This window comes from Austrofundulus limnaeus, unplaced genomic scaffold (genome assembly GCF_001266775.1).
Source record: "Austrofundulus limnaeus strain Quisiro unplaced genomic scaffold, Austrofundulus_limnaeus-1.0 Scaffold163, whole genome shotgun sequence".
Classification (NCBI taxonomy): Eukaryota; Metazoa; Chordata; class Actinopteri; order Cyprinodontiformes; family Rivulidae; genus Austrofundulus; species Austrofundulus limnaeus.
The window spans coordinates 197423-209851 of record NW_013952565.1 but is presented as its reverse complement, the minus strand read 5'-3'; the positions used below and the strand labels follow the sequence as shown (position 1 = coordinate 209851).

The 12429-nt window shown below is 37.2% G+C and overlaps 1 protein-coding gene across 1 annotated transcript in view; it reads left to right on the top strand.

The window, feature by feature from the left end:
- itsn2b (intersectin 2b) overlaps positions 1–12429 on the top strand; it is a gene marked incomplete in the record, with an annotated part of 53934 nt that overhangs the window by 13077 nt on the left and 28428 nt on the right. The window contains 10 exon segments of the mRNA XM_014017190.1: positions 4525–4583; positions 4810–4899; positions 5130–5193; positions 5293–5465; positions 6380–6628; positions 7640–7730; positions 8347–8483; positions 9123–9186; positions 11694–11831; positions 11937–12025. Of these exon segments, the coding sequence (XP_013872644.1) occupies positions 4577–4583; positions 4810–4899; positions 5130–5193; positions 5293–5465; positions 6380–6628; positions 7640–7730; positions 8347–8483; positions 9123–9186; positions 11694–11831; positions 11937–12025 (1102 nt within the window).

Here is a 12429-nt window from a genome sequence, read left to right as displayed (position 1 = left end):
ATTTTATTATTTTAAATGTCTAAGACTCAGTTCTGATTAATAAATATATGTATGAATATCCAGCTGGTCAGAACTCATTGATTTGTATGAAAAAATACGTGAAACGCAAAATACTTAGTTTAAGCCACTGTTTTAGTCATTTAAATTAGTTATCTATTTCAAATTTCCATAACTATAAAATTCACAATTTTCTCAGCTTTATTTTGAACCATAGTTTGTAAAAATCAAGCAAGAAATAAGGAAGTTATAATAGATTTTCATCAGGATGACGCCTCACAGTCCATTGACCTCCATTCATTTTGTTGTGACTCTTCAATGCATAACAGAGCTTCAGTGCGTGCACGTCAATGTAGCTAAGCCAAAGCCAAAGCGCTAGCCACGCCCAATCCAGTAATATATATCAATGGTTGCTACAGCGGCTAACAACACAGACCGTAGATTAGAATCTTTTGTTTCTTTAAATTATTTTGAGTCACTTTCTGAGAGATGACGACATGTCATTGTTATAGTATTGTTTCTATAAACAAAGACCAGGGAGTTCTTTCTTAAAGAATTCCCCTTTGATGTCACTTCCTGTTTCACTTTAGCTGAGACGAGAAAAAAGATTATCTGACAAAATGGATAAAATCATATGTATTATGCCAATGTTCCTTAAATACAAACATGTTTTCTTTGACTTTGTGTATTTGAAGGATATGCATGTCACTTTAAGGCCTTCACCGACACAGTGTGTGTGTTCATGTGGGAGTGTGTGTATGTGTGTGTGCAGGACCATTTCAGAAAAGATTTGCATGAGGTTTGTCACTGAAGTTAGTGGGTCAGGAGGATGTCCCGTCAGGAACTCACTCTGGAAACATCAACCCTTAAAGCAAACAGTCTGCCTCTATCTTTCATTTATTCATTCAAATTCCTGCAGTGTAATGTTACAAGAGGTCACAAACACCAGCTCAGACCTGTTTAGTTGTGTACTACTCAGCTGGATATACTTGTGTTGAGCGCTTAGGAGGCAAAATATTATTCTAGTTCACTGTGGGTCAGGAGTGACGCAAGAAGCTGTCAAATAAAAGGAGTGTTTTAAATATATGAACACCATCATTAAGCAATGTTTATTTAGACTTATCAGTTATAAAAAATGATTGGAGTTCATCTTACAGAATTAAGCTGGTTTGTTCTCTATGACTCAAGTGATATCAGGCAAAGGCTTCAGCTGAGATGGATTCAACAGTTTCAGTCAGTAGTTTTTGACTAGATCCATGACTTGACGATCATAAAGCAGTCTTACATCTGACTTTGTTTGTCTCACCTGGTCAAGTGAAAGTAGTACAACGCAGACTTTACTGAAAGACCTAAAGCAGGGCTATTCAACTAAACTGCTCCGGGGGCCACAGTTACTGCTGGTTAACAGCTGAGGGGCCGAACATCCAGCAATTAAAGTTATTTTGTAGATAAACCAAGTATTACGAAGATCTGTTACCTTTGAATTAGTTTATTTTGCTGCATTTAATAATGAATACAACATACAGAACCCTATAAAAGTAGTGATAATTACACATTATCAAAAACAAAAAGAACACATTACGCCTCCTATTTAACACAAATAATATTTTGACATCTCTGATTAACCAAATTTTTAAAACAATTTTATTTTCACTTTCATCATTTTGTCTTCAACTGTCTTGAGTGTTTATAGAAATTGTTTTTACCAGCTTCTAGCCAAGATTCTGACATTTCTGTAGATACCAAAAATGTCTATGTTTAAGTAAAATAACTTAGAGTAATAAAAGTAGAAAACCGGGGGGTTTGGGCTTAAGAGATGAATGAACCAATTTGCGGGCCGAACTTTGGTCACTCGCGGGCCGGATGTGGCCAGCGGGCCGCCAGTTGAATAGCCCTGACCTAAAGATATTAGGATCTAAAACCTAATGTTGTGAAGCAACTAAAAAACCTATTTATTTTTGGAAATGTTTTTTTATTCGTTCCAGGAAACTAATTTAAATCCATCTGTCTACTTTACGAGACAAACGTTTAATAGTTGTTATGATTGTTGTTGTTGTTAAGAAATTGTTATGTCTGGCCTTGTTTTTTAATTCCTTTGGAGATCTAAAGCTTTCTGTTCATATAAGAGAGAAGCTTCTGTTTCCAGTTTTTTAGTTTTATAAAACATTTAGTCTTCTGGCTGTAACCCGAAAACATAATTTTACAGATTTCATGGTCCTGTGAGGACCTGAGACCACAGACATGTTGTCTTGTCGTTTGCGGAAAACCCTCTGGTGCCCCCCTCTTCCATGTGAAGTAGTCTGAAACACATACACTGATCACAGAACAAAAATAATTTTTAAAAGCTTCCAATCAGTCAGTTTCTAGGATGGTTGTTCATAACTTATTTGTTTTTCTTTTGAGTGTCTGTCTTCAAATTGACCTCAGGTGAGTTACAAGAGAAACTAGATGGTTATATGGTTTCAGCTCGTTCTAATAAAATGACTGCTTTTACAGACTTTAGTTTGAAACTTTCAGCTAAAATATACTTCCTGTCTTGTAGTTATTCCATCTAATCATGCTTCAGGTGATTGAATGCATAATGTGAAACTCATGTTGCAAACAATGGTTGAAAAATATGGCGAAACAAAGAGCTACAGCACTTCTTCCTCTTAGGTGCTTTAACTTTGCAGTTGGTTATAATTTTGGGGGGATAGATGAATGCAGTTAATTCTTTCAGAAATACTTCATGTTCTGTACCTAAAATACTTTTCAGATTGTAAAGAATTATTGTCAGTTCTGATTAATGTTTTGTCTCCGTGGTAAACAAAACTTTCTTTTAAGCTCATTAATGGGTAAAAAGAAAAAGCGCAGAATAAAAGACAGAAACTGGAGAAGGGACAGAGACTCAGGAGGGATGAGGAGCGAAAGGTGACAGATGGCGAGTGATGGATTAGCTTTCCCTTTCAGTTATCTGACCAGGTTTAAGTTGCTACTTTCCATTTTGTTAATTTTCTTCTACACAAACCTCAAAGTGATCCGTGGTGTTCCTCAGTAAAATCACTCATCACTATTTAAACATCCTGTCCCAAAATCAAATTTAGCACCACTACTAAATTTTTTTTCCCGGGACTTTAAAGTGTTTTCTCTTTTAGGCAGCTAACATTTCAAAAGGGTACCAGGCAGGAAGTACTTTTTTCTATCCACAATCAGCAGTGACCTCTTTATTTTATCCCACGCAGTTGAAATCTACTGTAAATAAAATAAAGTTTTGCACTGAAGTCATACAGAGCCCTACTGCAATCCCAAATGAGACCTATAAACGTTTGAGCAAACCCAGTTTATTACAATGAATTGGTCTTTTGTCAACAAGAGTCCACAGAATGGATCATTTAGTTTGTGCACAGAGTCTGAGACATGATACGATCAAACACAAGCTTCACGGCCATCCCAGTCATTGTTAAACAAGTCTGTTTTGCTTACAGTGATGACAACCTGGAATAAACCAAAATTAATACATTTATCTGTAATATATTTAGACCCCGTATATATGTCTCCCATTAAAACCTGTAGGGACATTTTCTGTTTTACAGTCATTGGAGCTCAGTACAAGGCCAGCATTTCCACTAAAACCCACCTTAGTATTAATTCTTACATATATATTCTTAGAATTTAAGCCTTTTTAAGTAATGCAGAAGGATTTTTTTTAAGTGTGCCTTTAGTTTTAATGGGTTCTTATGCACTGTGACTCATACATCTTTACCTTAAAGAGTTGTTAGTGGAAAATATTTTATTCAAACCACTTGGGTCCATTCGTTTGTGCTGAAAAGTCATCAATTATTAAAAGAATAAATATATTCATGTGTGCACAAAGTGGATGTCTGACATTTGAAGACAATACAGCATCTTTACTAAACAATACAGAAATCAAATGAAGAAATTATAAATACAGTATATAACAAATCTAAGTCAGCAATATAATAAAGCTTACTGTCTAGTTAGTATTGCTAAACTGCTATTAAAATAATAAAAAATACATTTATTGTGACAAATGTGTAATTTGATTTAAAAAATAGGAGAGTAGTATAATTACTTTATCTTTTTAAACTTAACCATGCAGAAATAATTGGCCTTGCTGCTGTTTTACATTAAATTAGATTAATTTCCACACATTGATCATAGACATTACTCCATGCAGGCCATCTGCTCCAAACCTAAAAGGAGCCATTAAAAAAGGCTTGACACCACTGTAGGGTCTGTGTTCAATACATTACTAACACTGTCTGAAAAAAATGCTGAAGTAATTTTTTGTTTGCTCTGTTTATTGTTGGTTTTGGTTGCTTAGTGTTTGTTTCTCTGCTGTCTGGCCTCTACAGAGTCTCAGTAGATGGAGCTGAAAGGTTTGGGTCACAGCCAGACCTGTCCTGAGTAAACAGAACTAGAGAAGCTCTGTTTCTGACTGCTGACCGATCAGAACGGTCTCTCTTCCTCTCCCGTGCTCAGCTGCAGTATTGACTGATGGCTGGATTGTGACTTTGTGTTTTGCAGATGGCTGTGAGCAGAAGCTGAGGACACCACTGGGAGTTCTGCACGTGCAATCATGAATGGTAAGAGCGTTGCAGTTTTGCAGCGAGTGAACGTGCTGATTGGAAAAGAAAAAGAGATTTTGCTTTGGTTTTCTTCATTTTTTTAACGTACTTTTTTATGGGTTGGCAGAAGTGCTGAGGTCAACACAGTCTGTTCTTGTAGTAGTCTTAGTCTCATTGATCCCCCTGTTGTACAATGGTAGGGGGAACACTGAGGTTGATATGTGTCAATGTTTTGCACCCCTAGGTCCAGCTATATGGGCGATCTCTCCCGAGGAGAGAGTAAAACATGATCAGAAGTTTGACACCCTCTCCCCATCGATGGGCTACATCTCAGGTACAAACTCCTTATATAGTTAATATTTTTAATTTTGCCATGATAATGCTTACAATCTTAATTTTATTAAACTAAATCCTCTGGTAAAGTAAAAAAAAATACACAAAGATGTTGGCTTCTCATCATCTGGCTGCTTGTGACTTGACTTTTAATCCAAACATATTCAGATTAAACTTTACATTTTTCAGTTTTGCAAAATTATTTTTAATTGATGTTCTTTTATTTTGTAGGAGATCAGGCAAGGAAGTTTTTCCTGCAGTCAGGGCTGCCTGCCTCAGTGCTGGCTGAGATCTGGTACAAAATACACATTTGTTGTTGATGGGAGTCCAGTATAATGTCTCAGATGTTTTGAAGCGGCACTACTTGACACATGGTCTTCTGTTTGTCTCATAGGACCTTGGCCGACATGAACATGGATGGGAAGATGGACAGGTTGGAGTTTTCCATCGCGATGAAGCTCATAAAGCTCAAACTCCAGGGTTCAGCGCTTCCCTCTGCGCTGCCCATCATCATGAAGCAGCCTCCAGTACCTGCTCCCACCTCTGTCATGTCCGGCCCTAACTATGGTACAGTTCCTCTTCGTGTTTTTAACTTTAAAACAAAGAAAGTTAAAGGCTCAATTGAATGATTTAGAGCAGGGGTTCTTAACCTTTTTGACCTCGGGGCCCAATTTATTGAACATAAAGTGACACGAGGCCCAGTCAGACATTACCAATGTATGGATCAAAATGATAATTATTCTAAATATTGGTTTAATTTTTATTGTATTTACATTATAACTAAATTAAATACACTTATATTTTAAAAGTAAAACTCCTGTCAAATAATCACAAGACGTGATTATGACGAACAATTTTTTTATATTGTAACCTGCCCATAACAATTATTTGAACAAATAGCTACAAAGGTCAGTCAACAGAACTTATCAACTTAACAACACAAAAATAACATTTTTTAACATAAACAATAACAACAATAGAAAATTCAATAAATAAAATTGTGGGCATAAAATAAATAAAAAATGTTTAAATGTTTCAAATACAAAAAAACTGTAAAAATAACTTTGAAAAAGTACAATTGAAAATATAGCCTTTTTAAACTTTTGCATGGTAGAAACAGAAGCTGCTCTTCATATTAGTGACAAACATTAAGAGTTTTTTTTTTTTTGTCCTTCATACATTTTTGCTTCTACTTTTCATTTAAAATAAGTTTCCATTTTCAGCAGGTATCTAAGGTTCTTCTTCTACATATTAAAAAAGTTGTTAAACATCTGAGTGGCGCACTACTGCTACTAGTGGTGAGAAAGTGTATTGCACCTTATTCAAAATCAATGCGGCCCAAAGTTAAAAACTGTTGTTCTTTTGAGGCCCTCCAGGTGGTGGAATTGGGCCGCGGCCCATTGGTCAAGAATCTCTGATTTAGATGTAAAACAAAAAGAAAAACTTTAAAGTTAAATGTATTTTGTTTGTGTTTGTTGTAGGCATTGGCTTCATGCCCATGATGGCTGGCTCCAACCTCGCCATGTTGACTCCGTCTATGGCGTCTCCTGGACTCTCAGCTTTAACACCAATGACCGGCCTCAGCCCGTACGTTCCTGCATCAACAGGGCTGAACCCACTGATGGGCTCCGCTACCACCAGGCCCATGATGCCCACTTTGGGAAACAAGGCCCTGTCCAACGGTTCCACAGGATTCCTTCCATCAGTCACTGGTGGACCTATGACTGCTGGTAAATGTCCTGTTGATCTATTATTTATCTGCCATTACTTTGGAATAAAAACTACAAGTGCTGCATGTTAGAGGTTTCTTCAGAGCAGGTTTTTAGATTAAATTAAAGCAAAAAAGAAACTTTGTTTTTATGATTACAATTCTTCATTCTGGAGTTTTCTAACTACTGCAGCTTGTGTTGCTAACATTTATTATTCATACAACTGAATGATTCATGAATGGACAATAAAAATGAACAATTATTCTTGCCTGTTTTTACACATTCACTTCAATCTTGACAATTTAAAGGAGGTTTAGGTGCAGCATGCTCCTGGTAGATTTACTGCCATTCACATTATCCAGGGGAGGGTGACAAAGCTTAAACTTAAAGGAATGAAGTTTCAACTTTAAATTTCTCCTTAAATTCTGGGAAAGGTTGCTGCTTCGTGTTCATAGCTAGCCTTAATTTTGTTTTCTGCTCAGTTGATGCTTTTGTGGATTTATTCAAATTTATGTGGGATAAATATTAGTTATTATTTATAGTCAGTACACACAGAATTACATCTAGCAGTGAAAGAACCAGTGCTCTGAAAAATATGTCCCCACATTTCAGACAGTTGTGAATGACGATACATATTCTGACCACTTGTTTTCCACAATAGAAGCAGTAGTTTAATATGATTGATCCTCCAAATATTATTGATCCTTAGAAATTTTTTTCAGTGGAATTGCGTGGTTTCTTGTACAATAAATATGATAATCACTTCTATATGCTTCGTTTGTACAAGATCTTATATGCAAATGATGTAGTTTGAAAAAGAAAATGTGTGGTTCCTGGTCTTGTTTTGCAGAGTTTAGTGTCTCTGTCGCATCTTTGCTGCCTTTCTGTCTCTGACATCAGTTACTGGATTAAAGTGTAAAGATGACTGTTTTAGGTTTCTTTCTATGATAAAAAAAAGCCACAGTTTTTATTGTTGTTACAAAGAGATGTTGCAAATCACATAAATGAATTCATATAAGTGTTTAATTTTAGGGCTGCCTCTTTCTGCGACCCCGTACCCGTCTCCAGCTGGACTCTCAGCTTCTCCTGCTGCTATGAACTCAGCCCTGCTGGATCTTGGCAGGTAAAACACGCTCATATACAAAACTTTAAAGTGCCTGTGAAGTCAAATTTTTGTTATACATATGAATGCTTTTTAGAAAGAGGACATTGATAAAATATTGCAAAAGAAAATTCATGTCGCTGAGATGAACAGTTGTTGAGATATTTACCTGTGAAGTAACAGGAAGTGATGTCAAAGGGGAATGTCTGCAAATGCACAGAGCGTTGCTACAACAGCTAACAACACAGTCTGTGGAGAAGAACCTGATGTTTCTTTAGGTTATTTTGAGTCACAGAGAGATGAAGAAGAGTCAGAGTTCAAATAATATTGTTTCAAAGACCAGAGAGTTTTCTTTGTTAAAGAGTTCCCCTTTGATGTCACTTCCTGTTTCACTTTGGCTAAGCCAAGTTCAAAAGAAAATATGCCAGTTATGGGACAAAATGGGTTAAATCGTGTGCATTATTCCAACTTTCTTAAATATAAAGATGTTTTCTTTGACTTTTTGTGTTTGAAGAATATGCATGTCACAGGCACTTTAAAGATCAGGAAGAACGTCCATCTTTTCCAGTCACTGCCTCGATTATCTTGTCAACCTCTAAAAGTATTCGGACTCCTAACATTGTCGTTTTCCTTTCAGCTCTGCTCCGTCGTCTCTGTCGATAATGTCCCCTATGAATGCTGTTCCCAGCGACTGGGCGGTGCCGCATGCCTCAAGACTGAAATACAGGCAGCAGTTCAACAGCCTGGATAAACAGATGACTGGATTTCTCACAGGTACGAGGAGCTTACGTCTCTGGGCATGTAATGACAGAGTTACACAAAATACAGCGCTGTGCAGAACTGCCGTCCCCCCCACCTTTTTGTTTGTTTTTGTCAAATTTTAGTTGCCTCAAAGGAAGTGGTGGTTGAGTTTTACGGGTGTGTTGAGAAACTGGACATTTCTCAACACACACTCTTTGACTTGTGTTCATTCGTCTTCTTTTTTTATAATCCCCGTCGAACCTGTTCCCTCAAAAATATGAGGATTTACTGAGATAACAATAGCACACGTATGAACACGCTCTTTCACCCAGTCCCTCCAGTCAGCCTTGTTGATCGCTTCCTGAGTAGTGTGGCTCAGCCCGTTAGATAAGTTACACAAGTGGCTTGTTTTTATTGAAGTTCTAATCCAGGAATCTGTTCTTTAAGCCTAATCTCATATATCAAAGTGAATTAACTGTGACTAAACAGTTAATTTTTATTTTAGCTTCACTTCACTGACTCACACGTCCTGTTTTAAAGAGATTATGCACAAACATACAGTGGCCACTTGTTTAGGTCAGACCTGACAGTCTCACTTTACCCCTGCTTCCTCTTATCACCCACACACCTGAGCCTCACAACCCCGCTGATGCTCATCTTTCATATGTCCAGGTCAGCAGGTGAGAAACGCCATGGCAACCACAATGCTGACACAGACACAGCTGGCCTCTATCTGGTGAGAAAATCTTGTATATATGTGTGTGTACTTGTTTTTACTACAGTGTGAGGACCATTTGTGCCATAGTTACTATCAAAGTGAGGTCTTTGTAAAGTGAGGTCCGCTTCAATGTCCTCACTTTGTTTGCAGCTCTGCTGTGATTTAATAGTTAGGTTTAGAGGTATGGTGTGAATTAAGTTTTGGTTCAGGTTAGGGTGAACTATAGACCAGTAATGGTTAATTTTAGGGAAGATGTCTGGGTTAGACATAGATACTAGGGCTGTAGTGATACACTAATCTCATGATACAATACGATATTTGATATTCTGCTCACGATACGATATATATCACAATATTCAGTGAACGATACAATTCGATACGATTTGATTTTCTGAACGATTTTGGAGGGACAGAGTGATTTTGGTGACATTTTGGGACTGTTCCATAGACTTGGATTGAATTAATTGAACTGAAAACTGATTAAAAGCACCAACTACACAATACCTGGCTCTGATTGGACAGAGACCTAGTCTACAGCTGGACAAAATTAATCAAAGATGCGGTGAGAAAATTTGTTTTCTTTAATTGAAACAGTGCAAACTGTAGCTTACAAGCCTAAATAATATTTGGTTCCATCCAGGTAACTTTGACCAATAAAGAGCAAATTTCCCCAGATCTTCAGGATTTGTTTATGATGAGAGGAATTAACATAGTTAAAGACTTGGAGGTAAATTATTTTGTTCCCATGTTACAGAGGGGGAAAATATTATTTTAAACAACTGAAATATTTGGTTCTTGTATCAGCAATACAAAAATTATAAATCCACACAATGTGTTGGAAGACAGTGTTTGGTGTCTGGCTGATAAATTGTGAAGCTAAAGAGAACATGAGAAAGGTTGGAAAAGGACTGATAAGGACTCATCCTGTGACTTAAAAAAAAGGCCAGGTTTTATTTATTTATTCATTTTAGAGTTTTTTCAACAGCAGCTGATAATTAAACTTAAAGCTACCTTGACACCAACCTTTTTTATTGCTGATATAAGAACCAAATATTTCAGTTGTTTAAAATAATCTGTTCCCCCTCTGTAACATGGGAAAAAATAATTTACCTCCAAATCTTTAACTGTGTCAATTCCTCTCATCATAAACAACAAATCCTGAAGGGTTAGGGTTATGTGAGTCCTTTTAACGAGAAATTCATCAGAAGTGCTGTGAAAATGGTCGGATCCGCCTCTCTGGCTGCAGTGTGCCCTCCAGACACAGGGGGAACAGATTTTCACAGGGGAACTGAATTTTGCACAACACCCACTGAGCTCGAGGTGCTAGACGCATGCCTGTCTGCATTCCGTAACGTGACAGCTGACTACAGTCGGAAAAAGAGCACCCCGGACGAGACACTTAATTTGGCTTAAAATACAGACATCTGACTAATAAGGGACTGTTTGTAATCTTACGTCAGCTTAGAAGGCAGAGGGTGTCTGTCTTTTCCGCTCAGATTCAGCTATCGGTGCATGATGCTAATGTTTACTCTCCATGCTAATGCTGCTGCTACTCTCTGGCTCCTTAGGATTAGAGGAGCCAAATGGCTGGCTCACTGCTGCCAACTAGTGGTCAGAGGCTGAACTACAACATAAAAATGAACCGTTGGCAGGAAAGTTGACATTTTAAACTTTAATTAAAAATCTATACAGGGCTTTAGAAAATCGATGCAGTATCGGGAAATGAAATCGATATATTTCGGTGTATCGATATTTTCCTACACCCCTAATAAATACAGTTACAAAAATGAATGGAAGTCGATACAAAGTCCTCAGTTTGATGCAAATACAAAGGTGTGTGTGTGTGTGTGTGTGTGTGTGTGTACGTACTCATATTTGTTACCTTTTTAGAACCATTACTGGTGTAAACAGTAATGTAGTATTTTACTTAGGGATGTCTGATCCAATGTCAGTGTATGATATCGATCCAATATAGCCCAAAAAACGAGTATCAGATTATATTGGCCTGCATCTAAAATTTCCGATATTAGATGATTTATCTGTATTAGCTTTGTAGAGAGATCTAGTAGAGTGCTGAGTCAATGTGTGTGAATGAGTAAATGATTGTAGTGTAAAGTGCTTTGAGTTTCCTGGCTGGAAAAAAGCTGCTACATAAGTACAGTCCATTTATCCATTATGTGCTGGGATATTCAGATGTTTCGTTTTCTTATTTGTTTCTGAAATAAAAGTGTGTCCTGAGACTTTTGACTCACCCTGTAGATGATCAACATTTGTCACTTCGCAACATTTTTAACGTTGATATACGTACATGTATACAATTTAATTAATGCTTCAGCCACATTGTCCCAGATTTTTCTCCGCCTCCAATACGAACAAATGCAAATGCAGAATAGTTGTTCCATAAATGAAATAGGAAAATCAGTGTGTGCAGTTTCACTGCCTTTTAAGGTCAAAGCACAAGTACTCCAGCATGTGCGTGGTCATGGAAAAGCTTGGATTTGTGACTTGTGACCCCACTCCTGCAGGAATTTATCTGATGTTGACAAGGATGGCAAACTGAAAGCAGAGGAGTTTATTCTGGCGATGCATCTGGTGGACCTGGCAAAGATGGGGCAACCGCTGCCTCTGACGCTTCCACCTGATCTGGTACCACCTGCACACAGGTAAGCACACCTTTTAGATTTGAATACTTGATATACGTTTCTTTAATGATGACACAAGTTAATGACAGACTATATTCATGTACTGTTTGTGGTGTTTTAATGCAGGAGTGCAGTGAATGGCTCCAGCTCTTCCTTCTATTCAGCTATGATTGATGACCTGGACATAGAGCCTCCACAGAAAGCCAGAACTAACAGTCAGTTTCATTAATTGTTCATTCGACTCTCCAAGTTTTATATCGATCCTCTTTATCTAAATCAGGGGTTCTTAACCTTTTTGACCTCGGGGCCCAATTTGTTGAACTTAAAGTGACACGAGGCCCAGTCGGACATTACCAGTGTATGGATCAAAATGATGATTATTCTAAATCTAAATCTTGGTTTAATTTTTATTGTATTTGCATCATAACTAAACTATCATAACAAACATAACTAAATTAAATACACTTACAGTTTAAAAGTAAAACTCCTGTCAAATAATCACAAGACATGATTATAACTAACATTTTTATATTGTAACCTGCCCGTAAGAATTATTTGAACAAATACAAAGGTCCGTCAACAGACCACTCAGGCTTATCATCACTATACAGTATATACA